General features: G+C 36.3%; 2 protein-coding genes across 3 annotated transcripts in view; one reads left to right on the plus strand and one right to left on the minus strand.

Annotated features, from left to right (window-relative positions):
- The window catches only part of hhat (hedgehog acyltransferase), a 31,483-nt gene extending 24,236 nt beyond the window's left edge, over positions 1-7,247 (plus strand). Inside the window, exons 12-13 of one of the 2 annotated variants that reach the window (XM_079386811.1) lie at positions 3,821-3,957; positions 5,498-7,247. In XM_079386811.1, the coding sequence (XP_079242937.1) occupies positions 3,821-3,900 (80 nt within the window). In that variant the 3' untranslated portion in view covers positions 3,901-3,957; positions 5,498-7,247. Of the gene's footprint in view, positions 1-3,820; positions 4,717-5,497 lie in introns of those variants that run through there. The other variant, XM_079386810.1, reaches the window with a different exon arrangement.
- A 3,310-nt stretch (positions 7,248-10,557) lies between these two features.
- The window catches only part of kcnh1a (potassium voltage-gated channel, subfamily H (eag-related), member 1a), a gene marked incomplete at both ends in the record, with an annotated part of 52,061 nt that continues 40,243 nt past the window's right edge, over positions 10,558-22,375 (minus strand). Inside the window, one exon of the mRNA XM_079385744.1 lies at positions 10,558-11,406. Coding sequence (XP_079241870.1) covers positions 10,558-11,406 — 849 coding nt within the window. The remainder of the gene's footprint in view (positions 11,407-22,375) is intronic.

Below are 22,375 nucleotides of genomic sequence, written 5' to 3' on the forward strand. Positions count from 1 at the left end.
TTAGGTTTTTAAGGTCAAGTGAAGCACCAGTGAGCGTCTGGTGCATTTATCTTTAAAGAGTTATAGAGAGAGAAGTGCAAAGGTCTTTTGGAAATATAAAAGCAGTTTGAATGTCTGTCTGGAAGTTTCCAGAAGCTGCTATTCATCCATTTGCCACAAGGTACCATAAACACCACAGAGTCTCAACAACGGTCACCATGGAATCATTCATTCTTGACATCTCTGAAAGGTAGCCATGCTGATCGCACCCACCCCCTGCAGCAGCTGTCAGTCAGCAGCTGATGGAAAGGTTTTGTGCCACTCAGTTAGAGACAGGAGGAGCTGCGGGGTACAGTAAAGCTCAGAGAGAGACCTGCTGGGCACAGAGACTCACAGGACCCTGAACTTATTCAGTCATTTATTCATTCACTCATTCTCCATTTTATAGGAACCATATCCTACTACTTTAGTTACATTTAATTAGATCCCAGTTTTGTTAGTCAAACTTGCAATATTTTTTTTTGTTTGGTTTACATGATGATTTGCAGTAGTTTGTCTTACATTTCAGTAATCAATTATATAAAAAACAGCATTAATATTATGAATTGTATACATGCATATGCATATATATATATATATATATATAATAAATTTTTATACTCACACAAAATATACACACACACACACATGTATATATGTGTGTGTGTGTATATATATATATATATATATATATATATACTGTGTATATATATATATATATATATATATATATATGTATATATATGTGTGTGTGTGTGTGTGTGTGTGTGTGCGTGTATGTGTGTATATAACTTAAATATTTTCATAATTTCATAAAATCATAAACAGATGGTTGCAAATTATTGAGAATTAGTTGACATATAGTTACAAAGTTATTTATAGTTAGTAGAATGTCTAAAGTGAACTATCGAAATAAAGTGTAACCTTTATTAATATTGTTAATTTAATAATCCTGGTAAATCTAATATTTAACTAATTGAAATTAATCAATCAGTTTTTCTTACTGTACATTATAATTTTACAATCATATTATTATCATTTACATTATTACATTGTTATTTACTTGTAACGCTTACAGTGTTAGTGTTTATTTTTATTTTATTTAGACAAAATACTGTAGAATTTTAATATTTGCCATTTCAGTTTTTGGCCATAAAATGAAAATAATTATCGGCTCATTGGTCTGTTACGTTAATTGTTTTTTTACAAAGTTTAATTTTTATTTTTTTAAGTTTTTGGCCATAACATTAAAAATTATTCTCTTATTGGTACAGGCAAAAATGTTAAAATTTGGTGCATACCTTAGTATGTCTACTTAGCATATCATTTTTTTTTTATATATTTAAATGATGAGTGACTACATTTAATTATATACTGTATGTCTATATGTCCTTTCACGCTCAGAATGTCTGTGTTTACTTTATTTCTAAGCAAGTGTTTAGGAAGAGTCTCCTGTGATATAACAATCACCTGTTCTTCTTCTTGCCTCTGTAAGTGTGTGTGTTGACGTGTCTCAGTTCCTTATTTAATGTAGGTGGGTTTGGTGTGACGCAAGTTGAGTCATGTTGAGAGGATTTGTGTGTAGCTGGATGAGGACAAAGTTCAGAAAACACAGATCTGTAGTCTTATACAGACAAAATGAGACATAACACACACTATCTCTGAGCTTCTTTTCTATCTGACTTTGTTGTAGTCTTTCTGCTACATTGCAGTGTTTTGTGTTGTTGGCATGACAAAATGCATTAAGTGGTTAAAGCTGTGACTCCAGCACCTGAAGGACAATGATGTGTAACCAAATGTAATCAGCAGCCTCCCTTCTTTCTTTTATTCTCATTTTCTTCCTGCTCCATCCTTCTTTTCTCGCCCCTGATGCAACAAGGCAAGTCCTTTTAATGAACCCACCAGAGACAAACACACACCTGTCTAGTGTGTTTTAACAGCTTAGGGCTCTTCGTGGACTTGTTGAGGATGAACTGTGATTATGTATAGATAACATTGATAATAATTGCAAATGATTTGTATAAAATAATACTTTAACAACAATGTGAAAATTATGTATAAAATGTTCAAAATAACATTGATTCATAATATGTTTATGCATCTGTTTTTATCAACAGCCACAAATGAGCGTAACACAAACAGAAGCAATTAATCAAAGACAGAATGTAATACAAGTACTTATATAACATAACCAATAAGTACTTGAGTGGAGCAAATATCGCCTATAGCTAAGTGCGTTAAGTGAAATGCTCTGGGAAAAGGTATGTCTTACACCGCTGTTCATTTACTGACTACAGGGGTCAAAAGAATGTAAATGAGATAATGAGTGAATACGCCCTTGTGCTCTAATAAGATTTCACGTTATGTCTGTTAAGCTGCGTGAGGTTATAAAGGTTATAAAAACTTGTCGTCTTCTACAGAAGAAGAGAGTATAAGGTTTTTTTTAATGAATGTTTGCAAGTGGTCTTTCTAAATAATGTGCTATAAAGAAATCTTAGCCTTTGCACGTTTTGACATGGGCTATAGTTGCGCTCATGAGCCCTGCGGTAAAGTGTTAGTTTTGCCAGATCTTCATAGAAAAAAAAACAAACCAGGACAAGCACAAAAAAAAAACACTCAAATGCTTTGTTTTATAACACCCCAAAATGTGTTAATTAAATGTGAATTAAATCACATATCTCATATCCGCAACAGACCACTTTATTAACTCCATACCAAACGGCTAAATTGACGCCAAAAATGTTGCTATGGTTACAAATGTGGGAGTGACTGCTGTTCCGTACACACATGGAATGATAATTTATGGGCTTCACTCCCGCATTTAAATGCTGTTTGTTGTCAAACTTGCAGTGTGTACGTGGCCAATAATGTTTTTTAATGTCTGAAATGTTTGTATGCGTTTTTGTTTTTGTTTTTTGTTTTTTTTTTCATATTAGTCATCCTTTCCTACCAAAATGCTAGCTACGGATGCGAAAACGCAGAAAATCGAACCTGATTCGTAAACGTGATTGACACAACGTGAGGTTATATTTATTTTTTAGCGTGCGAAAATTTCGGACAAGGCTCAGTGTGCAAAGACCTTTAGGGTTCATATAACTTCAGAATCTGAAATTGTCATTAGTCAATTGAATTAGTCATGTGAACATATCAAGATAATATATCAACACAAGTTTTCTGTACTGAAGAACGAACGTAGCGTGAGCTGTAATGTCCGATTTCTGAACAAATGACTCTTATAAACGGTTCTTTTTAATGAGTCAAAATTGCAAAGTGAATTTCCACATAAATTAGCCCTTGGAATCAGACACACACAATAGGTGAATCGTTAAGAGCTATAACTGAGTTCACATCTGACACTCTTAAAGAATTGTGAGTTGTTTGTAAGTTATGTCCAATTCATAATATGGGAACCATTACTGTACCATATAAGGTTCGTGAAACTTACATCAGTCTATTTACCGACTGGTTATTTACATGACGTGTGATTAAATGTGCATATTCACAACAGAGGAGTTGAATTGTGTTCTATTTAAGCTTTTTTGTGGATAAAAATATGATTGGATATTGTTTAACTAACATATGAGATCCTAAATGGTTCATCCTTCTTTTTTTCTGGTGACCTGTATTATCTGTTCAAGTCCTGCTCAAATGCCATCATGCCATTGACAGATCCAGATCCTGTTTGGTGTCTGTGTATTATCTAGTTTGTAGACTTTATAATTCAAACCACAATTTTAAGTATGCTTTCTACTTATCTTTGTATTTTACCATTCAAACTCTCTCTTCTCTATTTCTCCAACAGGCTGGTCTTCTGTGGCCATTCCAATGGTTGCTTTTCTCTATTGCTTTGCTCAAGTTGGTATTGAGTGGGACATGAGATGACAGCACTCCTCAGAGCAGAATCATGGGAAGGCAACGTTTCTCACAGAAAACACTATGGTATTTACAGTTTTACCATAGATTGGACCAATCACAATGTGAACAACCAACATTCCTATCAACTCCTACAATATCACGTGTTTGTATAGTAGTTACGCTGTATTTGACCAGCATGCGTGTGTGTGGAAATGAATGGTGTGAGTGCTCCAGGTGTGTTTGATGGTTAATCCTGTTGCTGCTTTATTTATGAGTTTGTCTGAACACTGATGGTGACACATGTCTCTGATCAGTGGCCAGGATACAGCCTGACCATTGCTCTCTCTCTCCCTCGTCCCTCCATCTGTATAGATTTCCATCCTCTCGTTCATTTTGTCCCTCTGATCTTTCTTGTCCAGATCTCTCCGTCTCGTCTCATGTTTTTATCCAATATTCTCTCGTTCTCCTTGTGTATACCTACTGTCTTCATACTAACAGCTCAAGCTGCTCTATGTGGTTAATTAGATCAGGGATCTGCTAGCCTGGAGTTTCTCCTTTATTAGAGAGAGGTACGACATGTGTGTTTCAGTGTTAGGGGGATTACACTTTTAAGAGTTTTATCTCTGCAGCGTACCTTTATCAGCATCAGATTAATCATTCATAATCCCTTCACAAAAATCTCTCTCTTCATTTCAATTCTAGTGTTCTTTATTGGCAAGATAAAACTGTATATCTGCATTACCATATAAATAAAAAGTCATATTGACATTGCAACATAGGAGCAATAAGATTTTTTTAAATGCAAAATAAAAAAGTAAAATATAACGAAAATAAAGTAGATGTAAAAATAAAAATATATATTACTAAAAATAATTAAAGGTACACACATTTTTTTAATATCAGTTTGCTATGATTGCGGTCTCTCTTTCCATCTCTTCTCTGTGGTGTGATGTTATTTTAGTAGATGGTATGGCAGAGGTCATGCGTGATCTGTCCTTTCTGTGAGTCATGCTGAAATTACTTACTGACATCACATGTTACACAGGTCCTTTGTGTGTGTGTGTGTGTGTTTCTCAACACAGGTCACTCTGCTATGAATGTTAACTAGTATGTAGCATTACACAGTCTTCAAAGTGTACATAATTGCACAGTTCAAAATGTAACAAGCTCAGTCTCTCTCTGCTTAAAGTCAGCACGAATGGTAATCTACACCCTGTAATGTGGTGTATTTTTTGTGAAATTGAATATTTAATGAGATAGAATATAGGGCGGGATTTAATTTTGTTTATTGGGAGTTGGATTGGATGACGTAAAGTGGGCATTACTTACCATAATGGAACTAGAAATGAAAGCAGTTTTGCTTAAGCAATGTGTAAATATCTGTTGGTCATTATTAAATAGTTATTATGGACAATTTTATACTTTTGAATCGTATAAAATTGGGCCAATTCTGATTTCATGCTGACTTCAAAGCTAATGTGCTTTCACAAGTATCTTTAATGTGCTCAAACAAAGAGAAATGCATAAACTGACAGAAACAAGCGAAAATACGTATAGAAAATATTTTATTATCATAAATAATATTTTACAGTAATTTTACAAATTTTGTCTTTGTGCTTTACAGTAGTAATTTCCATGTGGAGAAATGATTTCAGTGAGGATGTTTCAGTCAGTGGATAATGGCCATGCTGTCTGCTGAATACATCTGAAGTTTAATTAGGGCTGTTTTTAAAGAACGACCCTTCGAAGGACCTCTGTGAGCAGACAGACGTGTTTGTTCTTCCAAACCCTGCAGTGTGATAGAACTGCACAGCTCCGTTTGAACTTCACTATCAGTGTTAAGGACTCCAGAAATACTATAACATCATTTCTGTTCGAACACATATATGCACTAACACAAACGTGTGTGTGTGTGTGATAGCATGTTTGGGTGAATTTCACAAAGTCCGTCATGAACATGTTCAGTATATATTTCACCCCAAATTCAAAAGTAAAAAAAAGTTTGTAGAAATAAAATGTGCTTTAAGATTTTATATTTTTACATTAAATTTATCATGTTCAATTCTCAGTACTCTAATAATAATAATAATAATAATAATGTTAAATTGAATGTAAGATTTTATATTTAATTAGATTAATGTTCATTTTAATTTAATATCATAATATCAACTATGAAGACAACTAGAATTTTTTTCTTTTGATTTTGGGATTAAATGGGGTATTTCCTCTTTTAGGATTTTGTGAAATAAATCTGACCATAGAAAAGTTTCTTTATCGTGGACTGGTGTCTGGTCTCTATTCATGTAGTGGCCAATTTTGTGTACTTTGGTTCTCAAGTCTGAAGAAACTATGCAAACACCCTAAAGTGAGTCTAAGATTTGCGAGGATTCATTTCGCCTCGCTAAATGCAAATTTGAACTCACTCACCAAGAGTCAGACAGGTCTGCTATAAAGAGTGAATCCATTAGCTCTATGAGGTAAGAGGCAAGAGATTAAATACTCGTGTAGAAGAGGAGTACTTTCTTTTTAATGGTAATTTATTCAATTTTCCTTTGTATTTACAATGAATGTCTTAACCTTATTTTAAGTGCAAATCAAGCCATGCTGTTGGCGTATTTGATCAAATCAGTCACGATCAGATGGTAACGAATCTCTGCCAGTAAACCATGCTAGTTTCTAAAGGCTGCGCAACTCTTCTTAAAAGAATCTACTCTGTACAATCCTCATTTTCATTCTCTCTCGCGATGAAAAAGTGCATTCTCTGAATATTATGACTCTTATTGCTGTGCTGCAGAGGCATACAGTGACATCAGGGCTGCTTTTGTTTGTTATATTACGTTGATTACATCATGTGGTTCAGGTTAAATGTTGTATCTGGGCTGGAGAAGCATGGCAGGAATAATCTGGGTGAAATACAGCAGCAATGATTATTGCTTCAGAATCAGCTCAGGCTGATGCTTTACATTCCAGTTTACATGGATTTGCATGTCAGTATTGTTATTAGTATTACTGTAACATTCATATGTCTTGTTTAAAATCAGTTCTGGGTTGCTCTCTAAAAGATGGTGAAGTAACAGCACGGGGTACAAACACTAAACCTTTTCCAATTCCAGCTCAGTATTTGGAGTGTAAGCAAATGACCCATAATATTAAAGCTAATTAAGATCTCGTTATTGTAAAACATGCTCTGAAACATAAAACAACCTTAATTTTACCATTTAATATTGGTTCTCCAGCATCCTGCTGATAGAATGAGATAATCATCTCTCAAGGGCAAAAATATATATTTTTAAAGAATCTAGGATGTTACAAAATCTTCATACTGTACAAAATGTATCTTTGACAGAAATAAATCTTCATGTTGTTAGAACATTAAGTTTGGACCTTCTCGTCTTTTTTTCTCCAACAAAATCTGTTTTCCTCACATGAGGGGTTTATATTAAATTCATGATATGATGTTTGATATGACCTTGGTAGCTTTTTGGTTTTACGTCATTGTTCTGAGTCATGTTTCTCTCACTCTCTGCTCTCATGTAGCAGAGAAGCAAGTGATACTGACCTCAGCACATCTCCTGTGGACCTGATAATGATCTCTCTAACCTGAGAACATCACACAGCATGCTAACATGTCCCTTAACCGCCCACAGTATGGTCATAACCACAATTGTCAACATGCGTATCTGAGTTTGTATAGTCAGGCACTCGTTCTCTTTCTGAGATACAAATGAGAATTATTAGGCATCATCTTCAAGTTCATATATTCTGTGACGGAGAAGAACATAATCAGGTTTGGTGGTGTTGTTCTGAATAGACTGGATCTCTGTGTTCCCCCCTGGACCTCATTATGGAAATCAAGGTGGAGTTGATATGGGGGAGGGACACTTGGAAAAAAAGAGTGAAATAAACAGCTATTTATATCTTAGCCATGTGATTAACGGATTAACTGAACAGGCTCCTCCCAAACTTGCATTAGGAGCTTTGTTTCATTAATAATAGGGGAGACTGGCACTAGCTGTCATATCTTGAGTGAATATTTCTCAAGGTTGTTTTATTTTTACAAGGCAATTTCTCTACAGACACATGCCTTACGGTCTTGGTTACAAAAAAAGCTGTTTTCACAGGAAAAATGATTCAGTACATTGAAAATGTTGACTAGTTGTCAGAGTGGGAATTAAAAAGCTTAATTTAGGCCCTTGACAACAAGTCCCAGTCTCTCCTATTGAACAATGAAAAGGTTAGACATTATGTTCTCACCAGGTCTGTTATAATGCCATATCTTTAGTATTTAATATGTGAAAACATCCAGGAAAGGGGTCAGAATGAGCTCTCAAACCATCACCCCTCTTCGTTCCTGAGATTCTTTGTTTTTAGATGTTTGCTGTAATGTTGAAAGTTCCTCGTAACTGTGTTATGCTGTACTGTGGTGTTGTGAAAAATCATGTGTATTGATTACATCCATCAATTCATTTTGTAAAACAAAGCTACAATGCACTAGAGATCGGAATAATTACAGTGCACCCATGGTAATATGTTTGTGTGCTTTCTGGAAGACCCAATCGTTGATAAAGAAACGACATACATGCTTTCATTTCACTAGTTCTTCCATTGTTGTTTTATAAAACTTGGTCTCTGCAATCCAACAAGTCCTTTATGAATTGTTTGAAGATGCCTGTTGTAGATCAAAGGAGGTGAAGGTCCTTTCACATGACTTGCATCAACATCTGCCAGTGCCTTGAACATCATGCTACAGCGTTACCTCTGACGCACATTGTCTGCAGGCCACACGCTGTATCACAATGTTTAAAATTATAACCGTTTCCCACAATGTTGAAGAAATATTCATAGACGATGTAAAGGAGAGGAGATGGACCATTTGTTGAAAATGAATGGGAGAAATCATAACACTTGATATGGTGACTAATGAAAATCCTGCTTTTCAGTTATTTGCACTTTGAACCAGCCTCTAAATATTTTGTATTAATTGACCCTTCGCAAAAACTCGATTGTGGAGCAAAGAGGCAACTGACAGACAAGAAAGAGCAGGTTAATTGAAACAAGGTATGAAACAAGGTATCAGCTTTTCAAATTTTGAAATTTTTTAAGAAATTCAAACAATAAATACCATTTTGTGGCTATTTAATGTGTTGTGACTGCTGTAGTACATCAGTTCAAGCGGCACGTGAACTAATCGTCATTTCATATTTACTTAAAGCACAAAATAAACGAACATGAGAATGTATTTTATTTCAGCCGTGGAAATGTCAATACACAATTTTTCAAGTTTAAGTCCATCAAAGTTAATGATTTGTTTGTCAGATAAGATGGCGGATACGGCGGTATGATTGGTCAGATTGCCTGTCAATAAAGCTCTTTGCGAAGGGTGAATTTGAATAAAAATGAATAAAATATAGGGTTGCACCAATGTTAATATTCTGATGGATATTGATAGGCCGATATTTAATATTTCTTATGACTGATAACTGATGATTAATATTAAAATTCTATACTATTTTTTTTCTAAATTACTTTAAAAATAAACAATAAAAGCTCAAATCAATCATCTTAAATGTTAAAAGTGAGTTTATGAATCACAACAATTTATAATGTACAGTATGAAAAATAGATATTGATTCTGAAAATTGCTACAGATTAGCTACAATTAACAGTCTTGTTAAATCATTAGTGTTTTTAAATATTAACTTTCAGTGAGTCTTGGATGATGGCAAATGTAGTCTAAATATAAAAATATGGGAAATGAGCATGCACTGTACAATTAAATATTCAATATTGGCTGATACCCAGTAAATCTGATATGTTTCGGCTATATTGTGCATTCCTAAAACTGTATAATACCATTGCTGTCAATTTGATTTTACGTTTTGTTGAGATGTGCATTGACGCAAGTCTTGGAAAAGGGCCTTAACAGCTGTTACACTTCAAAACCCCTGTAGAGCTCATTAGCTTCTCCAGTAACGTGTACAGTTAACTCTCAGGATAGTAGTTGATTTGTCATTGTACAAACACGTTTGTCTAAAGTAATTCACCAAAGCTGCCTAGGGTTTCCATATTTCCTAGAATTCTCCTTGCTTCTTCAAGGAGAAGCACACAGTAAGACTCTTAGCTCTGTGATTCCTGATAAAGGCTTGTATTCGGCGGCGAGTTAACCAGCAGGATGGAGCGGAATGGATCCCTATACCAGAAAGACTGCAGAGCAGAAACAGCTGTGTGTGTGTGTGTGTGTGTGTGTGTGTGTGTGTGTGTGTGTGAAAGTGAAAGAGAGAGGGGAAGACTTGCTACATGAGTGGGATCTTGAAGGGCCCGCACTTGCAATTGGGGACGATGCATTGCCATGACAACCATCAGTCAGAGTGGGCCCTGCGGCAAGAGCTCTCACTGTCTGTCAGCCTCGCAGGACGAAAACAGGGATCAGTTTCACACAAAGAGTATCTGTGTGACAACTAACACACCATCACTTTGGTATCGCAGATGCTCTGCCTTGGGATAAGACATCCTCTTCTCCTTTCCAGTGTCTTATTTCATCCTTTCCCTCACTCATTCTCTCTCTCTCACACACACACACACTCTCTCAGAGTGTCTGTCATGCTTTTTGCTGGTTCCATTTTTCTCAGAGAAAGTCTCTCAATCGTTTCCCTTTCAAGAAGAAAGATGCTTACCTCATTTTCTTCAAGGGAATATGTCCTCCGTGTCTGGTGATGTCGGCCGTGAGATCTGAAAGAGCGACATGGGAGAGGTTGGAGTCTTTCTGCTCCTTAACAACCTCAACACCTCAGCGACTTGCGTCTCCAATGCAACCATTCGGTTACTGAGTGCCGACAGCTCCTCTTTAAGTTCTGTACGGAGTTCCAGGAGCGAGGCATGAAGTGTGTGTTCGGGAATAGTGGGGATTGGTGGGATCGGGGGAGCTTTTCCGTCGGGCTGGACCGGGCTTCGGTCTACAGGGGTGCGGGCGCCACCTTCGTCCAGCCGGAGGTCGCTTTTAGTAATGCCGCTGTCGCAGGAATCAGTCTTCTTCAAACCGCCGGGTTCCGAAATTTTTCCGGAGCTGCTCCGCTCTGGAAGTGTCTCCATTGATTCCGCTTTAGAAACGTTTCCCCAGCTTTCTGGCTTTGCCATGCTTTCCCTAAACCTCGCCCATCCTCGTGCGCGTGGCTCTAATGTACGAGGGATGTTTGGGGCAGGGGCGCTGAGTTTAGCCTGGTCGAACGGGCCCAGGGTGCGGGTTTTGCTCTGGTGGGACGGGATAGGCGTGGCTGGGCTTTCTGTTACCGTGACGATGCTTGTGGTGGCGACTACATCTTGGCTGATGACTTCATGGTGGATTTGGCCCTTCTCGAGATCAGGGTCGTCAGGATTGGGACACACAGAAGCGAGACGGGCTTCCTTCTGCTGGCGGAATCGCTGGAACAGACGGCGGACGGGATGATCAGGGGGGAGATTCAGCGGGGCCTCATTCTTCCTCCTCAGCCTCTCCTCTTCCTCGCGCTTCACATCACTGATCTTTCTAAACACAAGCTGCAAAGACACAGAGTTGGTTTAATACGTGTGCAATCAGGCAACCATTAGACTAGCACATCAAAACAAGAATATTATGCTGCGACCCACTTTTTAGAATATATATATATATATATATATATATATATATATATATATATATATATATATTAGTATAATGTCTGACAGGACAGGATAGTTTGTTTTACAGAGGTGAGAGAATTTATTTCACAAGTTATGAAAATAACGACAGAATAATGACACTGACATTGAACCTGACAACATCTCATGTTTTACATTTCTTGAAATAACTTATAAACATTACACGTTGCCTGTCAGTCTTTATTCACCTGTTTCTTGTGGTTTCTCATTAAAATTAAAGTAAATAGTGTAAATTACATCACTAATGTCATAGAATAGCATAGTTTAATAATAGCGGAGCACATCTGCCCAACTGGAATTTACAACCGGTAGGTGTCTTTTGCAAGTTAGCGAAGCATGATGAAAAATATACTTAAGCCAGAAATCTACTTTTACTATGGTAAAATAAATGTTCAGCGATATCTTCAAAAGATTTTTTGAATTTTAGCACACTTTTTTCTCTATATAGTGTTGATATGGCAGCTAGTAAATACCGTAAATTCTGTTATGCTAACATGTGTGTTACAACTAACACGCGTTACTTTGTGCCCCGTGCTCCCCTACACTCCACGACCAACTCAGAATAGTCTTGCGACCCACCAGCTGAGAAACACTGATTTAGATGCTTTTCTCCAAACAACTTGCATTGCATTCAATGTATACATTTTTAAGTTCATGCTTGCTTTAAGAAGAATAGAAGTATATTATTTAAAAATGTGTAATAATATTTTGCAATGTCAATAACTTTAATTTTAATTAAATTTCACTTTTCAACTGTTTTTGTCCATACAGTGAAAGTCAATGGGGTCCTGCACAACAACAAAAACTGTGGTCGGTCACTTTATGTTGAGTCTCTTTGAGTCTAAACAGGCAGTCCTTGGCTAGGATAAGCTGCAATATGAACTCTTTATGCTGATAGTCAAAGGTCTGGCTGCGCAAGATTATGCAATATATAGACTTCAGTGGATCTACTTACAACCACTCCAGGTATCTTCTTTATAGAGAGATCACACTCACTGTCCTGGAGACCCTGCATTCGGTGTCATGAATATTGCAAGATATTCTAAGTTCTAAGTTATTTATTGGAGTTCATGTATATTTCAGAGCTGAAGGCTTTTCTTGAGTAGATTCCCAAAGTCAAGCCTATGCTACATGAGTGTCTGCTCTGCTCGAACCTCAGTGTGTGTGGATCTGGAGGGAGCGATTTTATGCGGCACGATCAGTGATTAAAGGCATGTATTTCTCTCTCACACACACATACTGGCATTCAGTTTTGATTGATTTAATAATTACAATGGTAAAAATGTTTTGTGTGTGTGTTACACACATCTCTGCATACTGAGACAGTTTGTTCCTGTCACTATTGCAAGCTGGACGGTGCATTTGTATGACTCCATCTTCAATATGTTAATATTTATATTGATGTTCTGACTATTCATTAAGAGGTACAGAGCGCCCAAGCATCTGTACTGCCAATCTGTCTGTGAAATTACTGGGAACAGAACAACAAACATGCTCTCCCCTCATGTCTAGTAGGAGAAGATAGTGCTGTAGTGCTGTGGAAGCTTGTTTGTCATGTGCAGTGAACAATTTCACAATTTTATTTTACTTTGATTGGCCATGTGTTTATTGGTATTGATTCAACTGATAAAATTTCTTCTGAGAGTAAAGCTGAAGGTTATAATCTCATATATACTGTGAATGTTTTGAAAAGGCTGTGTAAATGTTGTGTATGTGTGAACAGGCCGTCAAAGGGTGTTTGTCAAAAGTTCAGGTGTAGCTTTGGGGGTTTAAAAGTCATCCTCTCCTGAGACAAGAGACAGACTCTAGATTTCAAAACACATCAAACACAAACACAGGACCTGCTTTTAACATCTGTCTACAACGATTCAATCACATGTGGTCAGGTGATACACATGGCCTTTTACCCCTGGTAGAACTTGTCTTCTATGACTTTTAGAGTGTATAACTTACAGTTTGACTAAATATCTCTCAGTTTGACTTTATGTATCAGAATTTCGACTTTATAGATACCAGCTTTACATTGTTTTAGACTTCTTACTTTATAGCCTACATATTTATACGGTATCTTACAGACTTTCTTGACTTAATATCTTACAATCTGACTTAATCTCTAAATTTGACTTTATATCTTACCATTTTGTCTTATATATATATCTTTTATATATATAAAAATATATATCTTATAATTCAACCCTACAACCCAACCTTTATTTTACAATTACAGTGTGGAATTACAATGCGGGAGCACATTTGTTTCACTTTGTTTTGTGATTTCACTAGAATGGATAGCAAGCCGGTTAAAGGGAAGTTGAGCGCATTTCTGAGAGCTGTGTGTGGGAGGGAATGTTGCTGCTGTCACTTTCCAAAATGACAAAACTCAGTCAAACATTAAAAATGACAAATTCCAGTGTCAGAAAACAATAACAATTGGAGAGCATTCCTCTTTATTAGATACATCTAGCTGCCAGCAATTTCATAAAGTGGTGGGAACAAAATCGACCATGGCAAAAAAATGGTGGCTATGCACACAATCACATTCTTTTCCATTCTTGAGTTTAGACACCACAAATGATCCTTAAGCGATGTGTATTAGTGGGAGAAACAGAGCATATTAGGCCTTTCCCCATGATGTCTCGCATAAAATTGTTTCATTTGGGCTTTAATGTGCTCAGATTTGTCATAATGCCACTTTCCATCCGAATGTAATGTTTCTTTGTAATTGAACTCTAAATAACTCATCGTGTTTGGCAGCAGGTGAAGAAATATCACCGCCGCTCCCTCTGAGAATCCAGGCTGAACGAGAGAACTGGAAAAATCAGTCAGACAGATAGACAGCCTCAGTAGATTGCGCTTCTGAATGACGTCAAGGGTCTTGCGTTACAGAGATGATGGACAGTAATGACCAGTCCGCTGCCCTCCCATTCAGCCTTTCCCATCCTGGACACAGACACACACAGGCCCTTCCATTATCCCGAAATAAAGCCATCAACCATATTTCTGAGTCACGGTATCCATACACACGTTTAAAGCCTGCTTTATCACAGATATTCATACCATATCTGTCACACTAGAAAACATATTTTTTGTTTTGGTTTGTTTTTTTTAATGCATACAATGGAAGTCAGTGGAGTCCGGTGTTGATTTGGACCCCACTGACTTTCAAAACAGTTCTTTAAAATATCGACTGTTTTGCAGAACAGTCATGAAACAACATTTCAAAACAATATGAGGGGAAGTAAATGACAGAATAATCTGTTTTGGGTGAATTATCTCTTTAACTACAACTTGAGCTCAAAGCACAGCATCTGTGATGTGATTTTTATTTCCACAAAATCATTTTAACCAGTCTCTCAGTTTGTAAAACTAACAAAAAAAACGAATTTGGTCATTTAAAACAATAAAATATATAGTTCTTAAGGAGCAAACTTCATCCTCAGGATTTACATCAGTAAACACAATCATTCATACATATTTCATATATTTTTGCTTTTTGTGCTTGGAACAAACTTTCTTATAGACCATTGTAAATGCATCAGTTGTGATGTGATAAATCTTTTACCTAATTTAGTGTGCTCAGTCAATAATCAGTCTTTTAAAAAATTGCATGTAAATATCTCATTACGCTCTTTTTTATGTTTTTGTCAACTTGTTTTCTTTCCGTTAGCACAGGTTTTGTATTTCTTTTTGGAAGTGACTTCTCATAGACTTCATTAATTTGAGCTTATGAAGCTAAGAAATACAAGAAATTATAAATTTCTAAGCTTCTATTTGTAGGCTGGTCATGTTTTTGCTGTTGTTATGGCCTGTGTAAGCAAAGTCAGTTAGTCATTCACTTACATTTTCACGGAAAAGAAAATCCTCTATTGCTCAAAATGACCAACATGAGAGTTAAACACTTTTTATTTTTGACAAACTGAGGGAAGAGTCCGAATGATTTTTCTGAATCCTTTAAATCACAAAATACTCTGAAAAATCTTAGTATACTTAATTGTAAATGTTACATACACCCCCGCGCACGCACGGCCCTCTTGTGTATTCTGCTTTTGCTTTTCTCCCCCTAAATATATCATCATCAACAGAGAAACTCATTCTGCAGCCCTCAAAGTATGTGTGTGATGTTGGAGGTGTTAGTCTGGGGATAGAACGGTAAAAATGAGGGGAAGGAGGGGACGGTGAGAGACAGCGGGTGAGAGGGAGCACTCACATCTCCACTGTTTCATAATTCAAACTAAAAGCGACTGTATGCACATTGAAGCAGAAGAAATTTCCCATAACACTATAATGCTCTGAAATGAAAGCATACACACAACTATCTTACCTTTCTCTACCTCTACCACACACTGTCCTGTTTTACATTTCTCTTTTACCTACCACCTCCGTTTGCAACTTGCCTACAGTAAAAGTTACAATTTCATGTTTAATTCATGCTTAAATTGAGACAATATGACAATGCACATTGTGATATATTATATGACATGACATGATATATGATATGATATATGAATGGTTTGTTTCATTTTTAAGATGCTTTTGAGTAACATCGCTCCACCTGTACACTACTTTTCAAAAATGTATACTTAGATTGTTTTTAATGAAATCAATCATTTTATTCAGCAACGATGCAGTAAATTGATCAAAAGTGACAGTAACGAATTTTACATTGTTACGAAAGATTTCTATTTTAAATAAAAGCTGTTATTTTAAACTTTCTATTCATCCAAAAAGTAATAGTTTTCACATAAATATTAAACTATTTTAAACATTAAAAGGATTTTAGCACCATTGCACTCTAAAAAATGCTGGGTTATTTTTTTGTTAACTAAAATGCTGGGTTCAGCCTGTTGGGTCATTTTATTGGGTTGTTTTTAATATTTTTACCTATGTGCTGGGTTATTTTTAACCCAAATGCTGGGTTCAGCTTGTTGGGTCATTTTATTGGGTTATTGTTACCCAATATTTTTGCTGGGTCATTTTAACGCTGGGTTATTTTTTTCTACCTAACCTCTGTATTAACCCTGTCTCCGTTGAAACTTCTCAACAATGCAGCTGCTGAGAGCACAGGCTATTTACTACCTGGTCTCATTTTTAGCGAGACGCGAAATACGTACCAATAAGTACATATCACTGCAGTTTCCAAAAGAAATGAACACTAGAAGCAGTAAAACTCTGACGCCTTTTATTCCTTTTCACACAAATTTACAGAGTTTCGATAAATAAAGTGTAATTTTCGCACAATTACATGAAGAATATCATGTTATGACTTGAAGATTTGAAAACTGATGCTTCTGAACGTTAGTATCACACATAACCAGCTTCATATCTGTGGGTTTTCATAGATGGTAGGTTTGTTCAGTAGCTCACGGAGTATGGAGATGTACTTGAGAGGTGAGGAGCTCTGGTTCAAATCCTGTGTAACTACGGTTCGACAAAACAGTTCAAATCTGCATAAAAGGAAGTTCAAATAGCATGGTTGCATCAACAAATACGCTTTTATATCAGTTTTGCATTTGTCAACACTATCGGGTAGGTTTAGGGTTGGGTTTGGTGTAGGGAATATTTCCAACACAATAGAGCATTACTTTTTAGCGATGGTCCCCGGATATTTTAATTCTGAACTACCACAATACGTACCTGAAGCAACATAATAAAAACACAGCAATACGCACCTATATCAACGTAATAAAAATGTGCCAGGGTTTACATATTCAACCCGTCTTTTAGCTCCACTCAGTGGAGATTTCTCTTTGAAACTGCGGTGAACCGTGCAGTAAGGTATGTTAAAAACGGTCTTGCTAAAAAGTGCCCCCAGGTATGTTTATGCCATGAGACTGCTGTGGATTCGGTGCACTCTTTCGGGGAAATAAAGGTTTGTGCACATTTTATTTCATTTATAAAGTCTTTAATGTAGCATAAATTATATTATTTTATGCAACGCAACATAAGGACGAGATGTCAGCTGTGTTAGCAGCGGTTGTTGTTTCACGCTGGAAATGCCTTTGCCTTGTATAACATAAATGGATTTTATTCTTATAATACTGAGTGTAATTTAATTTGATATTAAAATATGTTCTCTAATTTCAGTACTGTTTGTTTTTGGACAAATTTTGGAGTCAGTCACACCATCTCTCAGCTACGAGTGCAATGCGAGGCCGTGGTCTGAAGTTCGCAGTTCCCCCGTGAACAGCAGCCCTTCACCGGCATGAGAATTAGCACTATTTCGGTAAAAAGAAATTACAGAGAACGGTTGAATACACTTTAATTAAAATACTACTTATAAATATGCCTTTTTTATTTCTAAAATGCTTGTTAAACGAGTTTAAATGTATGCAATATTGTAAACTATACTGTATTCACCCAAATAAATTTAAATTGTCTTTTGTCCATGGGTTTTCTTGCTTAATAATAAATGTTCATCTTTTGAATATTGCTGTTGCCTATAGTAATTCTGTGTGTGATTTTTTTTTTTTTTTTTCATTTCCAGACTATTTTAAGCCAGCAATATAATAATTTTTAAACAACAGATGAGTTAAATTAAACAACCCATCATGGTGGGTAAAAACGTTTAACGCAACTAGTTGGGTCAAAATAACTCAGCATGTGTTCTGTCCAATATCTACCCATGCAGTGCTGGGTTGCCAAATAACCCAAATAGTTTTTTTTTTAACCCAGCATTTTTTAGAGTGTGGAATGATGTCTGAAGATCATGTGAGACTGGAGACTGCAGTAATTGCTGCTGAAAATTCAAGAATACATTTTAAAAATCTCAAGAATAAATTACATTTTTAAATGTATTATAATAGAAAACAGTTCTTTTAAATTACAATAATTTTTCACAATATCACAGTTTTTACTGTATTTTTGGTCAAATAAAAGGAGCCTTTGTGAGCATAAGATACTTTCAAAAACATTAAAAGTCAATACAGTGACATACAACACACTAACATTAATAACATACTCATATTCTTGCCTCATCCCATAATTAATCACTGCCTAATTTAACTATGCACCAAAATCTGAGTCAGAGGAATAAGCCGGAACGATCCGTACACGTTCAAACCAAGTGACTTATGAGGCGCTGTGTTGAATCGATTATAACTATTATTAACATCAAATGGATGTTTATTTTAATCAGCATGTTTGTGTACCTGATTTGTTATATTTTCCTAAGAACTTTTAGTTTACTGATATTTATAGGCTTGTGCCATTTTTAAAGGGTTGGTTGACTTTTTTTCTAGGCTTGATTGTGTTTATGGGGTGCAGTCTAACGTGTTAATGCTTCGTTTGTTAAAAAAAACACATTATTTTTCACATAATTTTCCTTTATTTCACACCGCTATGTCCCTTCTCTGATAAACGCGCTGATCATTTCCTGGTTTTATGAAGATCCTGCCTCAGAAATACGTTCAGATTCAGATTGGTTAGCTGGTCCAGTGTGTTGTGATTGGCTAAACCGCCTCTAGTGCGCGTCTAAACGTCACCCCCCTCAGCTCAGCGGCATGTGCTCCAGTTGTATTGTAAACAATGGCGTCGTCTATATTGCTTATCAATTTAAACCCAATTGAGACGCAGAGGATATTAGTGAAGAGGATCATGCAGTACCTGTGCAAGCAGGGCTTTTAATGGTAGGCCTATGTTTTTTGTTTGTTGTTGTCTCATACTTTTAGATATACTGCTTATGTCAGCTTTTAATATACGGTTTTATCATGATTAAAGCTTTAATACAGTACGGCAACCGCATGCTTAACGCTTGTCATAGCTATGTGAAAATAAGTGTATAAATGGAACAGTTCATTGTTGGAGCTGAGCTGATCTGAATGAGAGCGAGAGATGCAGAGCAGGGCGACGCGAGGAACAGAATTGTGAACAGCTGCTTTAGAACATTGATTTTGAAACTTGTGAATCCATTAGAATCGTTAGAAGACAGAATCATGATTCATACAGTATATGAATAGATTTTTACAGCACCCTGAGTTTTCTTCCTCTTCTCTAAAGCAGCGCAGCATGGCCTCACCCTCTTTGTTGCATGTTCCTGGGGAGCGGGGTTTATCTGGGTTTATGATGTCACTAACCCGGAATTATTTTTAGTCCCTTACCAGCCATTCGCTGTAGGCGATGCTATGCTAATTCTGTAAAAGACGATTTCGCTCTTTGCATTGAACTTTGAGCTTCGTAACGTTGCAGATGTTGTGACAGGAAAGGGTCAATTATTTTACTTGGAAAACACAAGTAAAATAGATGAAGTACTTGGTTAGTGAATAAACTGCAGGTTTTTGAGCTGAAATACTGCTGTTTAGTGAATTCACCCCTGTGTGCTTTCACTGTGTGCCTCATGCTGACTGATTGGTTTTGTCACTGATCTAAGATCAGATTTACCACACTCATCACGACCTCACAGAATCTGATCCCTCGGCGATGACTGATTCACTCACACCTGCCAAACACACACAGGGTCATGATGGGGCATATTGAGTAAATGGTGGTGTCAAACCAGTGATACACATCTGACCTATTACCGCTCATGACTTTTGACAGCAATTCAATTACAGCAGCAAACACACAATCTTCTTTGCACACACATTAATGCATCTTGAAGGGTGTGAATGTATGTCTGTGTTTTACCCATTACAGCTGCATAAACCGAACCTTAATCAAAGCTAAAATAACTCTTGACACAGCAGCATTGAGATGAAGAGGATTTTGCAGTGTTACCCTGGCAACCACAAACATGCACAGAAACAAATTGGATGAACCGTTTAAGCATTTATTTATGCAGTTGTGACAGAGGACAGATGTACTGTATGTACTGTCTTAGCATTATGAGAGTTTGTTTGTTCAGATTTCACATAGAAAGATGCCAAACTGATGCTATGCGCCCTGTTGTGTGCCAACTCAGTAAATCATCTTTAAGATTTAACCTCCAGCAAGTACTGTTGGTTTCCAAAAATGTTTTGTTCTTCTGTTTTAGTACAAAGATTGTTTGTGATTTGTCTTCTAATTTAGAAGTCTGCTGAAGTTAAATGTTAAAGTAATGTTCTAGTTCAATACAAGTTAAGGTCAATTGACAGCACTTGTGTGTAATGCCAACAGTGGTGGACAGTATTTGTTAATTTATCAGAATATTTTAATTTTAGGAAACTTTTATTTCACTAAATTCCAAAGCTTAATATATAAATTTTTACTCTGGTACATTTCATAAAAATATTCATTCCTTGTTATTTGAACTGAGGAAATCAAGACACTCTCCTGGACTTAACACCATTGTCAGATTTGTGAACAAATCACTGTTTTGAGTTGATTCTTTTCAGAGAACCTGTTGGATCAGTTTACAGCAAGTTCTGAATGATTCATTGGTGAACTTGACTGATCTGATTGCAGCTTTTTGAGTGATTCGGTTAAATATGACTGTGCAAAATTAATAAACAGTGATCTGTCCACCAGTACTTTTACTTTTGATATTTATGATACTATTTTTAATGTCCTGTAGTAAAATATTACTTATAGGCACTATAAGTAAAATGCGTAATATTTAGTATTTTGGTCACACTTTATTTTACGGTCAAATTCTCACTTTTAACAAACCACTAACTGTGACTTTTGCCTCAATAACTCCTAATTGGCTGCTTATTAATAGTTAGTAAGGTAGTTGTTAAGTTTAGGTATTGGGTAGAATTAGGGATGTAGAATATGGTAATGCAGAATATGTGCTTTATAAATACAACCCGAATTCTGGAAATGTTGAGACATTTTTTAAATTTGAATAAAATGAAAACTAAAAGACTTTCAAATCACATGAGCCAATATTTTATTCACAATAGAAGAACATAGACAGCATAACAAATGTTTAAAATTTGATGCCTGCTACAGGTCTCAAAATAGTTGGGACGGGGGCATGTTTACCATGGTGTAGCATCTCATCTTCTTTTCAAAAAAGTTTGAAGACGTCTGGGCACCGAGATTATGAGTTTCTGGAGTTTTGGGTGTTGGAATTTGGTCCCATTCTTGCCTGATATAGATTTCCAGCTGCTGAAGAGTTTGCGGTCGTCTTTGATGTATTTTTCGTTTAATGATTGTCCTGCTGAAATACACATCGTCTGGAGGAGAGCATACGTTGCTCTAAAACCTTTATATATCTTTCAGCATTCTTAGTGCCTTACAAAGCATGCAAGCTGCCCATACCGTATGCACTTATGCACCACCATAGCATCAGAGATGTTGGCTTTTGAACTGAACACTGATGACACGCTGGAAGGTCTCCTTCCTCTTTAGCCTGGAGGACACTGCGTCCATGATTTCCAACAAGAATGTAAAATTTTGGGTGAATTCCAAACAGCTTTTTTGTGCCCTTCAAAGGCACTTTGGGAAGCGGACGTCATTTGTAGGGACTTTCCAAAACGAAAGTGAGCAACTGAATCCCTTCACGAATGGCGCTTCCATTAGCGAAGGGAACATGTGATGGTCACTTCACGGAAGTGATTTCCATTTGTGATCATGTGATTTTCAGTTAGGAGCTCTTGCAATGCATTTTAAAGAAAAGTTGGGGTTGATTTTGACTTCAAATACAAACGTAAGTAGAATAGGCTTATTAAATTTGTCTTTATTTTAATGTGATACAAAATATTTTTGTCAGTTATAGAAATATGATTTAAGATGGTAGTTTAAGGTTAAGCACGTTTAGTTTCAAAAAGTTTAATAGTAAATGAGACACAGCGAGACAATATTTAAATAAAATAATAATAATAATGAGAAGAAATATTTATTTGCAACAATTGATGAAGTGCTGAATGCAGCATGCACACACAGCATTGTCAAGGTAACGTTTAGTCAG

The sequence above is a fragment of the Barbus barbus genome, assembly GCF_936440315.1.
Source record: "Barbus barbus genome assembly, chromosome: 30".
NCBI classification, from domain to species: Eukaryota; Metazoa; Chordata; class Actinopteri; order Cypriniformes; family Cyprinidae; genus Barbus; species Barbus barbus.